This window comes from Herpailurus yagouaroundi, unplaced genomic scaffold (genome assembly GCF_014898765.1).
Source record: "Herpailurus yagouaroundi ecotype Mexico unplaced genomic scaffold, PumYag 28, whole genome shotgun sequence".
Lineage (NCBI taxonomy): Eukaryota > Metazoa > Chordata > Mammalia > Carnivora > Felidae > Herpailurus > Herpailurus yagouaroundi.
The window spans coordinates 31448860-31471166 of NW_024412376.1; the positions used below are offsets into that span (position 1 = coordinate 31448860).

Sequence of the window (22307 nt, forward strand, 5' to 3'; positions counted from 1 at the left end):
GTGAGTTTGAGCCCTGCGTTGAGCTCTGTGTTGACAGCTCAGAGCCTGGAGCCTGTTTTGGATTCTGTATCTCCCTCTCTCTTTACCCGTCCCCTGCTTGTGCTCTGTTTCTGTCTCTCAAAAATAGACACATGTTAAAAATTAAAAAAAAAAATCTAGTTTGTCTGATACAAGTATGGCTACTCTGGCTTTCTTTTGATGTCCATTAGCATGATATATGGTTCTCCATCCCTTCAATTTTAATCTGGAAGTGGCTTTAGGTCTAAATGATTCTCTTGTAGGCAGCATATAGATGGGTCTTGTTTTCTTTATCCATTCTGGTACTCCATGTCTTTTTTTTAAATGTTATTCATTTTTGAGACAGTGCAAGTGGAGGAGGGGTAGAGAGAGGGGGACAGAGAATCTGAAGTGGGCTCTGTACTTACAGGCTGACAGCAGTGAGCCTGATGTGGGGCTCAATCTCACAAACTGTGAGATCATGACCTGAGCCGAAGTTGGACACTGAACCACCCTGGTGCCCCTACTCTATACCTTTTGATTGGAAATTTTAGTCCATTTACATTCAGAGTGATTACTGTTAGATACGAATTTAGTGCCGTTGTAATACCTGTAAAGTTGGTGTTTCTGGTGATGTTCTCTGTTTCTTTCTAGTCTTTGTTGCTTTTGATCTTTTTTTCCCCATCAAAGAGTCCCCTTTAATGTTTCTTGCAGGGCTGGTTTAGTGGTTGTACTCTTCTAGTGTTTGTTTGTCTGGGAAATTCTTTATCTCTCCTTATATTCTGTATTACAGCCTCGCTGGATAATGTATTTTTGGCTGCATATTTTTCCCATCCAGTACATTGAAAAATCATGCCACTCCCTTCTGACCTGCCAAGTTTCTGTAGATAGATCTGCTGTAAACTTGATGTGTCTTCCCTTATAAGTTAAGGACTTTTTTCTCTTGCTGCTTTCCAGATTCTGTTCTTGTTTGTGTATAGTCAGTTTGACTATAATATGTCTTAGTGATGGCTGGCTTTTGTTGATTTTGATGAGAGTTCTCTGTGCCTTTTGGATTTCAATGTCTATTTCCTTCCCCAGATTAGGGAAGTTTTCAGTTATAATTTGCTCAAACAAACCTTCTGCCCCCTCTTCCTTGCCTTCTTCTTCTGGGACCTCTATGACACTAATGCTATTATGTTTAATGGAATCATTGAGTTCCCTAAGTCTACATTTGTGATCCAATATCTTTTTTTTCCTCTTTGTGTCAGCCTCATTGTTTTCCATAATTTTATCTTCTATATCATGGATTCATTCCTCCATTTTATCCATCCTTGTTGTCACTACATCCAGTCAGTTTTGCATCTCGGTTATAACATTTTTTTTATTAGGCCTTACTAGTTTTTAGTTCTTTTATATCTGTGGTAAGGTTCTCTCTGGTTTCTTCTATGCTTTTCTCAAGGCCAGCTAGTATACTCATGATTGTTGCTTTATATTCTGGTTCAGACATATTACTTATATCTGTTTCGATTAGATCCCTGCCCATTACATCTTCCAGTTTTTCTTTTTGGATGAAGTCGTCCATCTTGGCCTTTGCCTAGACCTCTGTCTACTGTGTGTTAGGAAAACCTGTTTTGTTTCCTGCTTCTGAGAGTAATGGTTATATTAAGAAGAAGTCATACTGTCCACGGCCTGGTACTTCAGGACATTTTTTTGGTGTTATGTTCTGTGCTTTCTGCTATTGTGATTTGGCTGCTCTTTCTCTTAGATCAGTCCTCTGCAGAGTTTCTCCCTGCCTGCAATGTGGAGTATTTGGACCTGGTCCAGTGTTTGGCGTGTTTTAACTAGAGATGTTTTGGTCTGCTTGTTAGAAAAGGCTAGATCCTGGGGTGCCTGGGTGGCCCAGTTGGTTAAGCTTCCAACTTCAGCTCAGGTCATGATCTTGTAGTTCGTGAGTTTGAGCCCCACATTGGGTTCTCTGCTGTCAGCCTGTCAGTGCAGAGCCCATTTTGGATCCTCTGTCCCCTCTCTCTGTCCCTCCGCCACTCATTCTCTCTCTTTCTCTCTCAAAAATAAATAAACATTAAAAAAAAAAAGGCTAGATCCTATATCCCCCAGAGCTGAGGCTTTGCACACTCTATGATCAGCGGACTTGGTATTTGCAGGGGGGTTTGTGCTAGTCTTCTGGGGGAGAGGCCTGCTGAACTGGTTCTCAGGCAGACTTGCCTTTGTAAAGATGACCCCGCAGGACATATTGGGATGAGGCTTAGTGTAAGCTGGGGGTGCTGTGTTGCTCACAGAAGTGCTGATGGGCAGAGGGAAAATGGCATCCCCCACTCTGTCATCTCTAGAGAGGGGAGTTCATGCCTGTTGCTGTTCAGGAAACCTTTACAGAAGAGCAAACAGTCTCCTCTCTTGTGTCTCAGGCTTCTTCCATCAGAAACCCTGCGTTCATCCTCTCTGTTTCCAAGCCGTCTATTCTTCTGGCAGCACAGTACTCCTGTGTTTTATCTCAGGCATGTGAGTGAGTTTCAAAGCTCCAAGTTCAGGGACGCAGTATAGCACAGACCCACGCTGATCCTCCGGAGGAGGGTCTTGCCACACTGTGGCTGGGGCTGGTTTTTCCCAGAAAAGCAGATGCACGACCGTGGGGGCTAGGAGTTTATGACAAAGCACACCCAAAAGCTGGCTTCTAGGTTAGCTACCTTCTGTAAGTGCCTCTGCTGCTATGCTAATTAATGGGAACATTCAATGATACCCACCTTCTCTTTTGTCCCCTGAGAGGCAGTGCTGCCTCTCCCAAATGCACTCCAAGCAGAACTATTTCTCCCTGTGTGACCTAGGGGATCCTCAGAGCATGCTGTCTGCTCCTGAGCCTCTGCCCTCTTTCCCCACAGGAGCACCACTAAACCCACTAGGAATGACCGTGGTGATTTCACAGACCTCTAAAACTTTAGACTTTGAGCTCCACTACTTATAAAAACTTGTGATTGTCAGCCCCTCTCCTTTTCCGAGTCAATGGTTTTGGGGAAGAGTTTTTCTTGTGCAATCCCCTGTTCACTGCTTTCATGCTCTCTCTCTCTCTTTATCTCTCTCCTCTCTCCGTGATCAGGGCTCCTACCCCTCTGCCGCCCTTGCAATTCTTTTCTCCCCCAAATCAACTCTCTGCAGCAACTAACTTCCATGATGCGGCTGTTTTTCTCCCTCTACTTGTGCAGTCTTGCTGTCTCAGTCCTCAGATCGATTTCTTGGGTGCTCAGAATGATTTGATATTTATCTGGCTGTGTTCGAGGGATGAGGCAAGCAGAGGGTCTTCCTACTGCTCCACCATTTAACTCCTCCCCTTGAATTTTCTATAAGTGAAACTTTAATGCACAGTAAGGCACTCACTTATCAAACAGGCTCAGAAGTCAGACTTTTTAACATTTCCTGCTATAATGGAAATATAGGTGTTTAGCATAGTGCTGGCAAAAGTACAAAATGTGACACCTTTAAGGCCCCAAATCATATTCCATGTTAATCACAAATCTGCTAAGCAAGTCAGCTCCAATTTCATTAATTTGACACTCCAAGTCTTGCTTTAAAAAGTGTTTGAAGAAACTTATAAGAAGTATTTATGACAAAAGAAAAAAAAGGAATAAAAATAAAGACTAGAAGAATATAAATTAGACTAGCATGTCAAGACAAGAATGTAGTTTTATATAATTAACTAGATTGGCCTGTGTTAATTGGAGGTCAAAGGAAACAGAGACCAGAGCACAAGAAATTGCATCAACTGCATCCTTGTAAAGCTTTGCATTTCTGCGTGCACTGGCCCCAGATTGTAGGGAATGACAAGGTAAGGCTTTGAGCCTGACTTCCTGTTCTGAGTATAGGCCATCGTTGTCCTTGAGGGTACTCTGAAGTTTATATATATATATTTATAAATATTAGGAGCAATAAGGAAGAAACCAATACGAACAAATTCTTAGTTAATTAGAAATTTTGACTAAAAAAGATCTTCTATTTCTGCAACATGCAAGAAAACCTAACTTTGTACGATGTTACACAATAAGTTATGTTAAACTATAAGTTTATTGTGCATATAACAATTTCACAGAACATGTTATGGTTCCAATCACATAATAGGGGATGCATCTTCCTCACTAATACACAGAGAAACTTTAGCATGTATTATTTGTTTCTAACTATTTTAATAATCTGCTAAGCAATAGACTGTATTGTGTGGAGGTTGAGCAAAGCTTATCTCTAATAACCAGGTAGAATTTGTTTTTTTTTGTAATTAGGCTATTTTGATCTATTAGGTATAACAAATTGGCTATTTGAGAATTAATTTGGGGCTCCTGGCTGCCTCAGTCAGTAGAGCATATGACTCTTGATCTTGGGGTTGTGGGTGTAAGGTTGGGTGTAGAGATTACTTAAAAATAAAATCTTAAAAAAATTGCTAAAATGTTTATTATGGAAAAATGCTAAACTACCATTACATAAACCTGAATTTTGATATTTAAATTTGAAGTCCTAATTCCTTTTAAACATGTGGACATAAGGTGGTGCTACAGATCAGAAAAACTCTTCATACTCCAAAAATCAGGAAATAGAATACAGAAGCATCCTCTTGAAGATTTTATATAATGCCTAATTTTGAAAGGCTCTTCTCTGCTGATTGCTGAACATCCAGAATAAAGTTTTGAAAGTAATTTTTATTGAAATTTTTATTTTTAAATATGAAACATACTTTTTTTTCAGATTATCTGGGTTTTGAGTATATTTCATTTAATGAAGTAGATTAATATTTCTTCTGATTTTGCTTTCTATTTTTTAATCTTAATTTTTTAAATGTTTATTTATTTATTTTTGAGAGAGAGTGTATACGGTGGGAGAAAGGCAGAGAGAGAGAATCTCAAGCAGGCTCTGCACTGTCAGCACAGAGCCTGATGTGGGGCTCAAACTCATGAACCCTGAGATCATGACCTGAGCTGAAATCATGAGTCAGACACTTACCTGACTGAACCACCCACATGCCTCATATTTGTTATCTTAAAGAAGAATATACAGATATACATCTATGTGTGAGGTTTCTTCAGTATAAAACCAGAATCAAAAGCAACATAGGTATGAAAATGAAGTGAAGAATTCTGAGATCTTTTCTAGATAGCGTGATTCATGAACAAGATATTTAAACCCAGCAGTTCAAGTGTGATATGATTTAGTCACAAAGTTGGCCTAGATATTAGGTAAACATAACCCGGGCCATTATGGATTTTTGGAGTATGTATGAAAATGCTAAACTGATGGCAATCTAGCATGTCAGATACTACTTGAGGCCAAAAGAAAACTCAACCTACATGGCAGATGTGAAAATGGAATTAAGTCCCCCAGACAACATACTCTGGGGTATCAAACCACCATGATTTGCTCTCTTAGTTGGAGACCGAATTTGCAAACGTATGCAAGAAAGTTCTTCACAGTCTAGTGTGTGGCAGGAGAAGTAATAGCTCATATGCTCTAGTTTCTTTGGGAATAAGTATCTGAGATTTTTCTAGAATGGCCTCTAGAACCTCTAAAAAAAAGTTACCTGGTAGTTACCAGCTAAATAATTTCCTGAAGAGGAATTAGACTTAAGCACCGGAACAGTGTTGGTCTCCACAGATGTAAGAAGAAACAGACATGCCAAAACAATGTTAGTGAATTAAATACTGGGGATTAAACTTTTTCTTACAGCTTCTGAAGGTGATGGTACTTCTTGAAGCCATCAGGAGGAAGCTTTCTTATTAAGTTCCGCTGAAGTGACCTGAAATAAATGTAAATTTTGGTTCTTAAATTTTTTCTTCATTACTTTTAAACTACAAATAATACAATAAATTTAAAATAAAATAATTATAAGCTTTATTTACTTTGGTACCAGCTTTCAGGAAACATTTTATTTCATGACGTTAACGTTCATATCCATAGGACAATTTGAATTGGATCTAACTGTTAATTTTGTGTTACTAAAGATATTTATCTTTTCTTAAATTTAGGTTACAACATTGTAATTCTGGCAAAACACAAAAATAATTAAACTGGGAAAATAATTTTCAGTTACATTTTCCCTTTCTCTTTTTAGTTAATAAACATTAGGTTTATAATCTCAATTTTGAAGTGACAATAAAAGTAGTGTTTTCTGCAAAGCACATTCAAGTACGTAAGTAATTTTATATTCTTCAATATTTCATTGCTCACATCCCACTTTATTTTTTGCTTTTTTGTGTTGTGTTGTTTTATTTCTACTTCCTTTTTATTTATTTATTTATTAAAAAAAATTTTTTTTCAACGTTTATTTATTTTTGGGACAGAGAGAGACAGAGCATGAACGAGGGAGGGGCAGAGAGAGAGGGAGACACAGAATTGGAAACAGGCTCCAGGCTCTGAGCCATCAGCCCAGAGCCTGACGCGGGGCTCGAACTCACTGATCGCGAGATCGTGACCTGGCTGAAGTCGGACACTTAACCGACTGCGCCACCCAGGCGCCCCTCTACTTCCTTTTAAAATTAGTTAGGAAACTGTCAGTTGGGAAGTACAGTTGAGCTGTCTTTATTCAATAAGTGATTTTATTTGTTTCTAGTAAATTGTATAGAAAGTTTTCCCCTTGTATCACAATTTGATATGCAGCTTGACACAAATCAGGTCCACATAATTGTGGCTGTATTGGGATGGACCTAAACCTTTAATCTGTTAAGGAAAAGCAATGTAAGGTAGTAGGAACAAAATTAAAGAAGCAAAAAAACAAACCAAACAGGGCAAAACGCAAATCATTACAGCTGGAATCATGAATCATACATAATCATTCCTTGATTGATTATGCACGAATCATGAATCATACATAATCATTCCTTGTCAGTGTCTTTAACTGTGAAAGCATGGATTTGGACTAGATGAACTGTAATAATATGATGCAATTATTATTACTATCTTTATATAATACAATGGAACAGACGATTGTCTGGAGGTTAACCACCGTGGGATAAACCCTTGGAGATACTTGATCCACATAAAGGACTCGGGTTATAACAGTGTTGTATAGTAGGCACTACCAATGTTAGTTGTTATGTTGGTTTTGGACCAGTGTTGCTTAAACTTGGTAATGAAATCTTCTTAAATAAAAATAGTTTCTCATATTCCCCAGGACACATTTTTGGAATCTAATTTGAGAAATGCTATTCTAGAGTTTAGGAATGCAAGTATTTTCAATGGAGGTATTATTGCCCCAAGGTGTGAAAATTGGTTCTAAAGGAATGAAAAAAAAAATTTAAAAAGTCTTACCTTTTTAAATGGATGAAGAACAGGTATACATAAACAGATATATAGTATTAAAATTTCACAGGAGGGGACAAACAGAAAAACAATGTCTAAAAAGGCTTGGGGGGGGCAGTAATGAAAAGAAAAAAAAATTAAGACACACTGTTCTAGAATATAAACACCAGTCACTTAGTAATTTTTTAATGAATGAGTGCCAAAGGTTGATTAACTATTAATCCTCTCTTGAAATCATTCTTAGCTGCCAGGCTATCACTAAATGTTCTTTCATTTCTTATGTTAGCTAATTGAGAATCCCCTTCCTAGTAATCATTCTCCCTTGGCTTGGGTCTTCAATTCTGCTTTACATCCTGTTTCAATGTTTGTGTTGTATACAAATAAACTGTTGAATATTTGGGTTTGATTTAAAAATATTGACAAAATCTTAGTGTGCTTTCAAAAATGTGCTCATTCATTCATGCATTCATTCATTTTCTCAACAAACATGTTAAATGCCTTCCATTTGCACTTTGGAAAATAACCAGTAATATCCCTGTTCTTCAGAGCTTATATTCTATTGGGGTGAAAAAGAACATATTTTATCTATAAATAGAGATTTTTCTTTGGAAAGTAACTTCACTTTTATAGCCCAAGGCTAAAAAAGCAATCAGCTTGTTTTATTTTTATTATATATATTTTCTTATAAATTTAATTCAAAAACAGTGTTAAGAGCTTATTATACTCTATTGGGAACTTTGGAGGATATATAGAAAAACCATTTTGTAGGCCCTCATGGAGCTTATGGCATTTCCCTTTCTCTGATAGAGATTAGAACCCCAACCACTGTAGTACAAGGAAGAAATCTGATGACACAGGTGAGGTTCAATGAGAGAATAAAAGAGGAAAAGCTAATTCACCTGAGTGGGAAGGTTACTCTGGAGGAAAGGAAAGCTCATTTAAGGACTCCTAACTATGGTTTCTTAGGAAGTTGGTGTTTTGTTAAGAGTGCCTAGGATTTATAGGCTACTTCCTTCTAAGTGATGTCAAGTATTTTTACAAATAGCGTTCTTGATATTTTCATAATACCCTATTGAAACGGAAAAAGGTAGGTGTTATTATTCTCACGGAATAGGACAAACTCCAAATTTTTTAATGTAATAAATTCTTGAGTTTTAAAATGTAATATTCCAAGTCTGACTCTTCACAAAGTGAAGTGTGTGTGTGTGAAAGAGAGAAGCTACTTAGTTTAATTACTATTGTCAAAGCTAGCTGCAGTTTTGATAAAGAAAGCTCTTACAATCGATTATGTGGTTTAGTGGTTAAATTCCAGCATCTTATCGTCAGCTCTCATGCAGTCAAAATTAATGTTTAGGAAGCTAGAACAATGCATAAATAATCATGTTTATCTGTTTGTCTCTTTTGCTCATTAGCATTTATGTGAAATGTCTTAAAAATCCCAACTTCAATAAATATATATACATTTTTAAATGCTTATTTATTTTTGAGAGGAAGAGAGAAGAGTGAGAGTGGGGGAGGGGCAGAGAGAGAGGGAGACTCGGAATCTGAAGCAGCCCAGAGCCTGACACAGGGCTCGAACTCACAAACCCGAGAGATCATGATCTGAGCCGAACTTGGAAGCTTAACTGAGCCCCCCAGGTACCCCCCCCAACTTTAATAAATATTATCTGGATTATTGGTTTCTTTAAAACTTATATATGGGGGCGCCTGGGTGGCACAGTCGGTTAAGCATTCGACTTCAGCCAGGTCACGATCTCGCGGTCCGTGAGTTTGAGCCCCGCATCGGGCTCTGGGCTGATGGCTCAGAGCCTGGAGCCTGTTTCCGATTCTGTGTCTCCCTCTCTCTCTGCCCCTCCCCCGTTCATGCTCTGTCTCTCTCTGTCCCAAAAATAAATAAATAAACGTTGAAAAAAAAAATTAAAAAAAAAAACAAAACAAAACTTATATATGATTTAGTCCATTTCTGACATTTCCCTATGAGAGTTCCAATTCAAAATATGGAATGAACTCAGTAATAAAATTTGATATTTACTCTTTTAATGTATTTGTTGTAAAGCCTAGTGTTCCTTTTCTCTATGGAATTGAATAAAGACTGGGGTGAGTATGATGCTGAGTCAGCTTTCTCCAGAAAAAAGTAGAAATGAGGAACTTGAATCAAGCTGCTCAATCCAAAGCACAAGAAAATGCATTTTTTTTTAACAAAACAGAAAAGAAAGTGTTACAGACATAAACTCCTGAGCTTTATTTCTACATCTCCAAATGCCTGTTGAAAATTTCTGCTGAGTGTCCTGTTAACCTCAAGTTGAAAAATCCATCTAAAACTGGAGTCCTAATCTTAGCCACTTACTGTCACCAAGTGTCCCCATTCTTGGATCACTCTATTTACTCAGGAGGGAAACTCTGAAATCATCTTGGACTCTTCCTTCTCTCTCGTTTTCCTGTAGTCAGTCATTCACAAGGAGCTGATCCCAGTTTTTTTTTTTTTTCTCTGTACCAAGGGTTAAAAACTGGTGGCCCACAGGACTGCACACACCTCTTTATGAATGTTTGTGTGAATGGATGTGTGAATGTATGCATTGAGCCAAAACAGTTTTTTATTTAAATTTGGATCAGAATGCCTTTAGGTATTCTTTAGGGGTACACACTGTCTGGTTAGTCATTGCCTATCTTCTTCAATTCCTCCAGTTCTGTCCATCTCTTCCTTTCTTATGCAAAGTTTAGTTAAGTTGCAGAAGAACAGATTCAAATCTTACTTGTAGGAAAGTGAAAAATGGGACCGGCAGCATCAGGGTATTCTTTGATTTTCTGCTAATTTGATACAAGCAGTGGGGGTGATCAATGTTTTTCCTTGAAAATAGAATGCAATCATCATCAATTTTTATACCGAACAGGTCCAGTCATGACTTAAAGCATGGCAACTCTCCATGGAATCTCAGATTGTTATTTAATTCTAGTAAAATACTAAGACTAATTATCGAGAAAGAGCGAGGTGAGTTGGGGATAGGGTAGAATGCTTGCCTTAGTTCAGGTGGGATTATCACCTACCTTGGAAAATAAGTCTTTGTGGTTTCACCCGTTTGATATTCTTAGCTTATTACCAAGTTGAATAAACTCCTCAGGTCACTATCAATTGAGTAAACCCTCCCAGATTCTGTTAATTTGATGGCACCACTATCCACAGGAACTCTGAACTCTAGCTCTCCCCACCTCTTATACTTCAAGCATATGAGTTGGTGTGTTATGTGGTTTGGGTTGACAAAGGCAGGACTTACCCGTAATTGTAAATTTAAGAATTACTCCGATTTTGTCTTCATATACTCAAAAGCCAGAACCATAAGGCACAAAAACACTTGGGTGAGACAAAAAACTCAGCAAAAATATTGGATGAAAATATCTATCCTCCACTGATTGCTTTTGAAAAGTTTCAGCCAAATGTGTGTGACTGTGCTCCTAAAGTTTGTTGAATTGGAATTATTACTGGATCAACAAACCACTTATTGTGAAGATAATTTTCTTTTATATATATAAGTTTGAGTTACTTGGGAAAAAAACAATAGCAACCTCTCTCAGTCAGATGTGATTCAGAAGAATTAGATTTTAAATGTGAAGTTCTAGGAATATTTTATCCAGTTTTTGTCCCTTCTTTTCTTTTCTTTTTCTTTTTTCTTTTTTTCTTTTTGTGCTTGTTTGTAGATAGGAATGTTTCTAACAAAGTCTAAAAGAACTCTTTCAATAAATGTCCATTCTTGTAATAAGAAAATTCTATATCATAGTTTAACTGGCAGTCTTTTCTCTTTACTTGCACATAAATGATGACATTTTTTGTTTAGGTAAAATGTGGAGACACTAAATACTTCATAGGATTATTATCAGGGACCAAATAAATTAATATATAGATGAATTTAGAGTAGGGCCTAGCATTTACTAAATGTAAAATAAATATCAGCAATCATTATAATTGATGGAGAACAATGATATCATCTTTGAATAAAAATGCATTCATAATGACAAGGCCTTAAGTATGATACAATTTTCCAGGTGCTATTCTGGCTGTCAGGTTGAAGCCATTCTTTTCTACTTACATTTTAGTCACATTTGAAGAAACTGATGGAACAGCTCGTAAATTGGTCTCATCACAGTCAACCTCTAAACCTCGGCAAAGACATGGCACGGGCACAGAACCGACCACTGAATAAGGAGGAAGTAGTAAGGAATGGGGATAGTGAGGGACCAGGAAGAGGAGGGTAATGAAAAGAAAGAAATGAGAAACTATGAGAAAATTATTTAGTACAAAAGTTATGTCCTGTTTTACCTAAGCAATTTGGGCACTGCTTTAAATTAAGTTTACAAAGTTTGCTTTTAATTTAATGTTAAAATGATGCTAGAACACTAAGATGAGAAAACACATACAATTTATGAACCCACGCATTTTTTGTTTTTTTATTTTTTTATTTTTATTTTTATTTATTTATTTTTTTTTTAATTATTTTTTTTTTAATTTTTTTTTTTCAACGTTTATTTATTTCTGGGACAGAGAGAGACAGAGCATGAACGGGGGAGGGGCAGAGAGAGAGGGAGACACAGGATCGGAAACAGGCTCCAGGGTCTGAGCCATCAGCCCAGAGCCCGATGCGGGGCTCGAACTCCCGGACCGCGAGATCGTGACCTGGCTGAAGTCGGACGCCTAACCGACTGCGCCACCCAGGCGCCCCATTTTTTTGTTTTTTTAAATAGCAGACTACTCTTCTCCATTTGCTGCAAAAATGAATGAAGTCATCTGCTTTTACTCATACAAGGAGAGTGGTTATGTCCAGGGGTCACATGACTGACAGTGTGTGATGGGCTTTAATGTCCATGTCAAAGCTGCTACTTAAGAATAAAGTATTTATCGGGGTGCCTGGGTGGAAGCTCAGTAAAGGTGAGCCTCGACGTCGACTCAGGTCATGATCTCACCATTCATGAGTTTGAGCCCCCAACTGGGCTTGCTGCTGTCAGTGCAGAGCCTGTTTCAGATCCTCTGTCCCTCTCTCTTTCTGCCCCTCTCACTCATGCTTGCTCTCTCTCTCTCTCTCAAAAGTAAATAAAACATTAAAAAATAAAGTATTTATTAATAGCATAATCTAACCCTTAATGGAAGACTAAGTCATTTTTAACTAGCGAGAAAGAGGAGAACTAAACATGAATTATAGTGTTGGTAGAATTCTTTTTTTTTTTCTGGAAAATTCAGGAGTTCTTTAAAGGATTTTTTATGATCTTCTTTTGGATTGGATTACATAGGGATGTAAGGATGTCAAAAATGTCATGTATGGGAGTGAACTTTTAAAAAAAATGTTTCATTTATTTTTGAGAGAGAGAGCGCACAAGTGGAGGAGGGGCAGAGAGAGAAGGGAACAGAGGACCCAAAGTGGGCTGCATGCTGACATCAGCAAGCCTGATGTGGGGTTTGAACCCACCAACCGTGAAATCATGACCTGAGCTGTGAAATCATGACCTGAGCCAAAGTTAGACATTGAGCCTACTGAGCTACCCAGGCCCCCTGGGAGTGAACTTTTTTAATGCATAGCCAGCCATTCTATTCTCACTGCTGCCATTGGGAAGAGGAAGAGTTGAATGTATCCCTTTGGCCATCTTGTGGGGCTGTAGTGATGGTCTTAAAGATGTGACCTCATAGTTCTAATGTCTGTTAGACTTTCAATGATGTGTTCGTATAGCTCAATAGTATAATAGGAATGGTTGATTAATGAGAACAATGAGGAGTGTTTTCCCTCTACGTTTACTTTGAAACCCTAACCTGTATGGTAGAGGTACAGACTCTTATGTCCAGGGGACTGGCAAAATAGGTGTAGGCATTGTCCAGATGTCCCAGTGGAACAGCTTCTCCTAACTGTTGCCATATTAGGATAAGAACATGTGTAGCCAAGTCAACCAACTTTCTCAAAGAAGCCAGAAATACAATGTCATACATAGGTACTTATGTACCTATTTTAAAAAATGATAATAGCCAATTTAAAATATTTTAAAACATCACAGAACAAAGAAAACTTTCTATGAGAATTTTCTGCTTGTAGGCTTCCAGTTTTTTACCTTTACTGTAAAGCCTCCAGAGAGTAGAAACGTGTCTTAATGCAAACTAGAGATTTCCATGACAAAGGTGGTGGATGACTTTGACCTACTAAACTTCCCTTTGCTCAGCTATGGGATGACAGGTGTTCTACCTCTCCTCCCAAATAGCTCTGCAGACTATTTTATAGGATTACAAGAGATCAAAATCATAACTTAGGTTTTGTGTTTTTTGTAAACAGTCTCCGCCAAGAACTTTTAAACAGTTTTATGGTTGTAAGTAACCATTTTGGCTATGGATCTCTGAAAATGGATTCTGTCTCCAAGTTACAGCCATGTCTAACGTGAGTGTTGTGGGGAAGGAAGGGTGTGGGTTGGGAAAGAAGATGAAGGTTCTGAGAGTGAGACTAGGAAGGGTTAAAATGGAGGGAGTGAAATTAGCATTACTTGAAGTGTGTTTTTTCTCTTTATATTGACAGAGTTAAAATAATTCATATACGTTGATTACAGGGTTACCTGTAATAGGGAAAAATGAAAAAAAAATAACACCAAAATATCCAACAATCAAAGAATGAGTAAGCAAATTATGACACTTAAAAATATATAGTATATTCAAAAAGAGCTTATAATAGCATGGATACCTGATTATGTCAAAATGCTAAGTGAAAATATGATACAAATGGTTTATACAGGATATTTCAACTATGTTAAAATAAAAAAGATAAGTAATGCACCAGCAAGTTAGTGCTGGTAGCCTCTGAGTCTATAGACTCAGGAAAGGCTATACAATAAAACAAAAAAATAAAATCCATGTTTTGAGATAACATGGCATAATTCATTAGGTTTTTTTTTTGTTTGTTTTTTGTTTTTATTCTATTAGCAGTTAAATTATACCTGTTACCTTTTTCATTCTCAAAAAGTTTTAGCTTTTCAACGATCGAGTAATTTGGTTTCTGTACAAGGAGAAAATGTTAGACTGAGACAGATTGCTTGTAATCTGTGGATTGGCAGGATAGAAGTATGGTCCTTAAATTGGGGACTGTTAGTAGTAGTTTTTTATTATTCTCATCTGAATGCTGAAGACAAAAAAAATATTAAACCTTAAGAAAAAAACTATACTTTACAACTTGTAATAGAACATAAAGGAAACAATGTAGTAAAGGATTCTCTCCACTCCCACCCCCAACTATTTAACCAAGGTTTTGCAGAGCTAAGATCAAATTGTAACTCCCTGGCACAAATTTACATTTGCATAATTTATCAGAATAAACACAAATTATTTAAAAGGAAAAATTGACAAGATCTTCATGTTCTAAAATATTGCAGAGTCCGTCCTGAGGTCATACCCTCCCACAGCCCCTCCTGTGTGTTGGAAGTTTTCAGTATGCGACTAAACATAGCAGGTTATAGCTCTTGTATTAATAGCTCTTGTATTAATGAGACCTTTTTGTATTTCTAAAGTAGTTTAGACCCCAGAAGCTTTTTCACTTGCAAACATTAAAATCCAAACGGCTTCTCTGCCCTTCTGTTTCTACAGTTCCCTTTGTATCAGAGTCTATAGTGATTGTGAAAAAGGGACATATAATAGCAACCCTGACTGACAGACATTAATTTTGTTCATAACAGTATCTGGCATAATGTATTGTTTTTTTTTACTTGGGATCCCTGAGTCACTTTTGAATAGAATTCTCAAATTAAGGCTACATGTCTGATAGAGTTTGCAGTTAGAAAACTATAATTAACCTTTTAAAAAATATGTTGGATCCAACTTTTAAAAACATGATATCTTATTATGAACTCATGGAAAAGGAGACTCAATCCCTCTGATTACTTACGGCATTCAGATGTTCGTGTCTCAAAGTGATACAAGGAAGTCATTTTGTAGTAACTGGCAAAGTATTTGTCAAATTGTATAGGCCATCCATTGTTGTCTCCTAAAATAAAAATCAGAAAGCAGAAAATTCAAGAAAACAGAAATACTCTGGTGTGTTGGGAAAAATAGGTCCTCTCTTTAAAATAAACAGGTGATTGTCACAAGAGAGACAAGCATCATCTGGGAGCTTGTTGAGAAATGGAAATTTCTGGGCCCCCACCTAGAGGTCCTGATTTCACACGTCTGAGATGGGTCCCCACATCTCCACTATGGGCACTGTAGGTGATTCTTTGGCAAGTAGTGTTTGAACCACATTTTAAGAAATAGTGCTTTCTTAAGTACTGATACACAGCATACTGTTCCTAGCATATTAATTATGATTCTCTCTTCTATCATTTAAACTGATGTTGGAGATGTATTAACATGGATAGATGATCATGACTGTTAAAGAAAAAGAGAACCTGACCAGCATGATCATGTTGCTTACTTTTTTCTTTCTTTCTTTCTTTCTTTCTTTCTTTCTTTCTTTCTTTCTTTCTCTTTCTTTCTTTCTTTTGCTCGTTCGTTCGTTCGTTCTCTCTTTTAAAGGGCACCATGGTGTCATGGATGGTTTTAACAGGAATTATCTTCTGAGTACTTACATATTTTCTCATTTATATTTTCTGATTTTGATATTAAGCTCTTGTATCAAAAACCATAAAAATTGGGGTGCCTGGGTGGCTCAGTTGGTAAAGCGTCTGACTTTGGCCCAGGTCATGATCTCACCGTTCAAGAGTTCAAGCCCCACGTCAGGCTCTGTGCTGACAGCTCAGAGCCTGGAGCCTGCTTCAGATTCTGTGCCTCCCTCTCTCTCTGCCCCTTCCCTGCTCATGTTCTGTCTCTATCTCTCAAAAATAAATAAACAATAAACAAAATTAAAAAACATAAAAATTATAAAAGTCCTTCTTTGGGGAGAAAACCAAACAAATAATTTTACCGTACAAAATTCCTTATGACCTTTTAGTTAATACTAAACATAAGAGACAAGGAAGCCAATCATGTGATAGAATGGACTTTGCATGGGGGTGTAGGAGCAACTTCTCTGGACATCTTTGCAGATGGTATAAGCCTTCCAGAGATTCTTTCCAGAGGTTTTAAAATTTTTTCAGAATGTTGCCAAGACTCTTTAAGGATGCATAAACATATGAGAAGATGATAAAACCTATAAAACTTTCTTGTTTTTTTAAAAAATTTTAAAGTTTATTTATTTTGAGAGACAGAGCAGAAGAGGGGCAGAGAGAGAGGGAGACAGAGAATCCCAGGCAGGCTCTGCACTGTCAGCATGGAGCCTGATGCAGGGTCCAAACTCACAAACCATGAGATCATGACTTGAGCTGAAGCCAAGAGTCGGAGGCTTAACCGACTGAGCCACCCAGCCACCCCAAAATTTTCCTGTTTTTATAAATTAGTATTAAGTCTAGCATAAATGCTATTTATACTTGTAAAATTAGTCTTGCTTTTAGAAATCCCACTAAAAGTGAAAAATTGAATACAAGTTTATTTAAACATTGTATTTAAAATATTCTTCCTTTAGCATGCCTCTTTAGTTTTAAAACTTGTCTATTACAGAAGATTTCAAAATAGAAGTAGCAAAATAATATAATGAGATCTCAGTTCAGAGGGAGATAAGTGATGGCCCTCAAGTTTACCAACCACACTCTTCAGCATGAGACCCCAGATGGGTACCAGTAACTAGATGGCCAGGAACAACATCCTAGAAACAGAAAATACCATCCACTGAATACCCAGGTATCAGTTCAAGGTGCCTCCCCAGCCTCTGACACCATGAGGATGGTATCTTAGAGAAACAGGAAGAATGGGAGGAAATTGGAAAGACTGAGGTTATACAGCCAAATAGAGACTACAAGCTATTGAGTCTGTGGTAGATTTTGTGCAGTTTGTTTCTCCTTTGTTCTATACTGGGTTTAGAATGCTTTCTTGTTCTTTAGAAGTTGGTAGCTCAAATCTATGTTTTCCATACCTTTAGCAACTAGGGTTCTTGTTACAGATAAGTTCTTCCATTTGAATGCACGCATGTGAGATCGGAAGTTTATAGATACCAGTCTTGTGGGTATATAGTGGGAGTTGGGGCAGCTACTGCAACCAGTCTCAGGGTTCAGTTTCACAAGTAAAGAGATTATTAGCAGTACTAGTGACAGTGACAGAATGTCACTAGTACTTCTTGATCTTGGGCTTGCAATTATGGTGTTTTTTCTCCACTCCTGATTCTTGCTTCTATAGCCTTAACAGTGATTCTATAAACACCTTCTTCCTAGCATGAAATCTGCTTTTTCTTAAGTCCCCCCCCACCCCAAACGAGAGTGGTTTCTGTTTCTTCCTTCTAGAAGGGATTGCAGATAATGCTCTCAAGGATGGAAACATTAGATTGATGATTTGAACTGGTTGGTGTTGAAGATAATGGCAATACTGTTACTATTAGAAAATGGGACTCTCAAAGTTTATGTCACACTGTGACAAAGAAGTGACTTCAATGATCACTTATGGCTTCCTTATGATGTGCCTCTTAGAAGGCTACACTCTGGCACAGTAGTTGCTATGGTAAATCATTAGAATGAAAATGAGAAATTTCTAGCGTTGTGAAATAAGATAGCTATGGAGATGTCCTGGGGAGATTAAAGCTAGAAAATGATAAGCCCAGGGTTTTGGTTCAAGCTTATCGGTATGAAAAAGTTCAGAGAACTACTGAGCTTCCATGATCACTCTAAGATAATCTTTTATCTCTTGTGATCTCAGGATTGATGTAACCTCAAATCTGATAGACTCTGATCCAGTGGATTACAAAGGTTACAGCATAAGCTGAATTCATGTTTTACTATCTCTTTTAAGTGAACATTAGGACACTGATTTGGAAGGAGAGAAGCCCTGCAAATTATAATGGGACATTTGAGTACGTTGAGTTGAATTTAAATCCTTTGAATGTCCATCCCATGGAACCTTTCCTGTCTGCAAAAACATCTCCCTTCCCTGTCCCATAGGGTTGGTTGTAGTCTGTTGGAGACATGCTAGTTACTTTACTTGAGGTAAATAACTTTCGAGGTCTCTTCAAAGGGCCCCACATTTTGAGTATTCTTTTCTGCTTCCCAGACTATTATAACTAGAATCAGATCCTAACACACCCAAGAAGCCAAGCACAAGTTGGACTCAGAAAAAGAAGATCTACATACCAAAAGATTTTGCTATTTTAAATAAGCAGAAACTCAAGGGAATTGTTTGGGAACAATTTCTAAGTATACTATACTAGGAGGAGGGACTATAACTTTGAGCACAGCTAATTAACACAGGTTTCTGGATTCAGTGTGCTGGCTCAAGCAGTAGTTTGCCAGATTGTTGACCGGAATCAAGACTCATTGTTGCCATAGACTAAATAAAGTCAAGAGGCGGGACGCCTGGGTGGCGCAGTCGGTTAAGCGTCCAACTTCAGCCAGGTCACGATCTCGCGGTCCGTGAGTTCGAGCCCCGCGTCAGGCTCTGGGCTGATGGCTCAGAGCCTGGAGCCTGTTTCCGATTCTGTGTCTCCATCTCTCTCTGCCCCTCCCCCGTTCATGCTCTGTCTGTCTCTGTCCCAAAAAAAATAAACGTTCGTTGAAAAAAATAAAAAATAAATAAATAAAGTCAAGAGGCAAACACTTATGGGCATTGAGTCACCAAAGGGGTGGATTATGAGGGACATGGCCCATGTATTGTAGAACTGAAATGGACCTATGGTGGATACTGTAGATTGGCTTGCTCAACCTCTGTTCAACTCCCGCTTCATTGGTGTGTTCCTGGAAAGTAGAGACTGCAAAGCTCACAACATTTCACATCTTCTTTACAGCCAGGATCATGTGCACTCACACATATTTTGGTTGACTGAAGAAAGGTAGAGATCATTTTCCTGCTGCTATGTCTAAAACAGAGACACTGTGTTAAGAGGCACTTATGGCAGTAGCATGACAATTCGAGTATTACCAGCTCTGTGTGAAGAGGCAGTTGTGTTAGTGGTAGGGACAGCAGGATCAGCAGTGATTGGGGTAGTCACTGTCTCAGTCTTTGGATTGCAGCTATGTTGATGTGTTCTTGGATTCAATGGCACCAATGGGAGCCTTGCTGATGCCCACTCTTCCAGCCTTACCGGGAATTTTGTATCTAAATTCTGTTTAACATACCTAGAATGGGTTCTGGTTTTTCCATTAAACCCTGATAGATACAGAGACCTTTTGAATTATTGGATTAAAATATGGTTTAAGTGTGGTTGGACATTTATAGCATTTTGGGAGCCCAGGTGGAATCTCAAGTGTGAGAACAAAGCAGTGCATTTTTTCTGAAACTATGAGCTTTGGTGTAGTTTAATTTTGTGGTCTCACTACAGAAATGATGACATTTTCCAACATTTTTCTGCATCTCTAATATGAGTTCTAGGGATAGGTTTAAGAGCCTTACAAAATGATCTATTCTTCTGGGCTCAGAATTACCTATTTGTTTCCTTGGCTGTCCGGTTTTGGTTTACGGCATTGGCTTTCCCCCTTTCCTGGTTTGGCTGTGTTTGTTGATTTTTTGGCAAGGTTTTGCTTTAAAAAACTTGGTTCATATCTTTAGATATAAGAAAGGAGGATTCTGTGAGAGATTTTAATTCTCCCATTTTAACAGAGAAATTGAATATTAGCACTTAGCTCTGAGAGAACTTGTGTTTAGCAAATACCTACTACATTGTACTAGGTACTTTATTTTATCCTCATAATTCTATTTGGTCACTATTGTCACTTCATTTACAGATGGAAAAACTGCTTCTAAGATGTTTAAGTGAAACAGATTATCAAAATTTACTAAAGAGTTAAATAATAAAATAATTAAAAATTTTTCTTTCCTAGGCCAAATAGATGATTTATCAATACATAGTCTACCTACAGAATTTCAGCTTTTGTGTGACATTGGCTTTAAATATTTAACCAATACTATTTATTGCTTATTTTTCTGTTGTCTATTTCATTTCCATTATTGAGGCTCTTATATCAGAATTGTGTGAATTATACAAAAATTCATTTATTAATTTTTTTTAACATTTACTTATTTTTGAGAGACAGAGTGTGAGAAGGGGTAGGGCAGAGAGAGAGGGAGACACAGAATCCGAAGCAGCCTCCAGGCTCTGAGCTTACAGCACAGAGCCCAATGCGGGGCTCGAACTTACTAACCATGAGATGGTGACCTGAGCTGGTGTCAGATGCTTAATCAACTGAGCCACGCAGGCATCCCCAAAAATTCATCTAAATAACAACCAGAAGTAGTTATTAACTGGAATTTAAGCTCATCACTATTGCTACTTATGGAATCAATGAAAACATTGTAAATCATTAAAGTATTACTAAAACATTAATTTAAAAAATAAATTTTTTTATAGATTTATGCTATAATTTTTTATACATTTACATGTTATAAATAAGACATGTAAGATAAGTCATTTGGCTCTGGCTATGTTGAGGCACTGATTATTTTTATAAACAAGCTTGTTGTGTATCTAGAGAGCAAAGGCAGAAGTGGTTTGCAAAGGTCTGAAGAATTTCTCCTTTCAGGCTGCCAGCGCCTTGTTGGCTTTGTAGGAGGAGGAGGAGGACACCCCCTGCCCCACCTTCATGTTCATGTTCATGTTCCTGACACATCCGCCCAGACCTCAGAAAACAGCAATGGAAATGAGGTGAGGTGACAGCATTCCAGAAACACAGGGCTGTTTCTATGGTTAGTGTTTCACTGCTGCTGGGAAATTTATGAGATCAGGGATGGGGTGAGTGCCAGTAGATGTTGATTTTCTTTCACTCTGGTTCTTTAGCAGGCCCTGTATGGAACTGAATTTTTACACCTGAACTATTTCAATTTGCCGCATTTTTTACCATTAACTGATAGTTCAGTGCTTAAAATCATGGGCTCGGCACCCTGTGCTAATACTTTGTCCCTCACCATTGCTCTCTATTTTAAGAGGTTCACTCTGTGGCCTTGGTTGCAATGATTGAGTCCAACAAATTGACATGTGTAGTTATTTATGCTGCTTCTCTTTTCATTTTCTTAATCCTACTCCTTTTTTCTCCTTTTCTACCTTATTGTACCTCAACACAACATACTCACTCACACTCACACACACACACACACACACACACACACACACACACACACAGTCAAAAAAAAAAAAAAAGGAAAGAGATGTGATATTAGTATAGATGTGGGTACTTTTAGAATGCAGAAAGAAGCAAGACAAACCTGCTTATACTTCCCTAGATAGAGCATATCTTTTTTGGGACGATCTCTTTTTAAACAGCAACATCTTCAAACACACAAGCTTTTTAGGAATTAGTTTTTACCTTTCTTTCTGCCTTCCCAAAGCATTTGCTTCTTCCCACTCATTACTTCCCCCCACCAGAAGGCAGGAATATAGAACATAGGAATTATAGCCAAAATTGCAAAGTTGGAAAGTTAGCATTTTTAAGAAAACAGCTTTTGGAATATGTGCTTCTATATTTTAAATCCTTCATTCTTAAGGATGTTTGGGGCAGTGAGCAGAATGGTTTTTCATACTTTGGTAATGATCCCACTAAAGTTTGGTTGTCTGGTTTTTTTGTGTGCATCATAAGGTCATATAATGAGCACTTTACTAGATGACCATTGTGTTAGGGCGTATCATTTCCTTATGTATTGCTGAGTGAATAATAGTGTTGATTAACAATATAAATGTTTATTGAAAAAGAATTTTTTCTAGCTAAAAAATGATGGAATGATACTATTGTTAAAAATGAGACAGCAGACTCCAAATAATGTCACTTGTGCTAATGCCCAAATCAGCAAAGCAAGACTTAATACCTAACCTAATTGTAGTCTTAACTCCCCAGGAATGTGACCTTTAACCAGTCAATTTGAAATTTCCTGGTCAGCACTAGGAGATAATCCACTGATAAACCCCCTCTGTTTCTCTTAGTAGGGCAACCTTGCCTAAAACAATGCATTCTTGGTTAATTATTTCCTTTTTTTTTTTTCCTCCTCTGTCTTTAGAAACTTTTCCTTTTCTGCAGCTCAAAGGAACTTC

At 37.6% G+C, this 22307-nt stretch overlaps 2 protein-coding genes across 12 annotated transcripts in view; one reads left to right on the plus strand and one right to left on the minus strand.

Moving 5' to 3' along the window:
- Positions 1–22307, plus strand: part of CUNH4orf46 (chromosome unknown C4orf46 homolog) — an 89388-nt gene that overhangs the window by 51264 nt on the left and 15817 nt on the right. For all 4 annotated transcript variants that reach the window (XR_005789031.1, XM_040471553.1, XM_040471547.1 and 1 more), the window contains exon 3: positions 20809–20930. Coding sequence is in view for 3 of the 4 variants with exons in the window: in XM_040471553.1 (XP_040327487.1) it covers positions 20809–20930 (122 nt within the window). In the remaining variant the exon portion in view is untranslated. The remainder of the gene's footprint in view (positions 1–20808; positions 20931–22307) is intronic.
- Positions 1–22307, minus strand: part of RXFP1 (relaxin family peptide receptor 1) — a 116723-nt gene that overhangs the window by 39847 nt on the left and 54569 nt on the right. For 6 of the 8 annotated variants that reach the window (XM_040471543.1, XM_040471540.1, XM_040471541.1 and 3 more), the window contains exons 3-5: positions 15165–15263; positions 11352–11538; positions 5696–5767 (exon numbers count right to left, since the gene is read on the minus strand). In XM_040471543.1, the coding sequence (XP_040327477.1) occupies positions 5696–5767; positions 11352–11538; positions 15165–15263 (358 nt within the window). Of the gene's footprint in view, positions 1–5695; positions 5768–11351; positions 11539–15164; positions 15265–22307 lie in introns of those variants that run through there. The other 2 variants (XM_040471542.1, XM_040471544.1) reach the window with 2 other exon arrangements.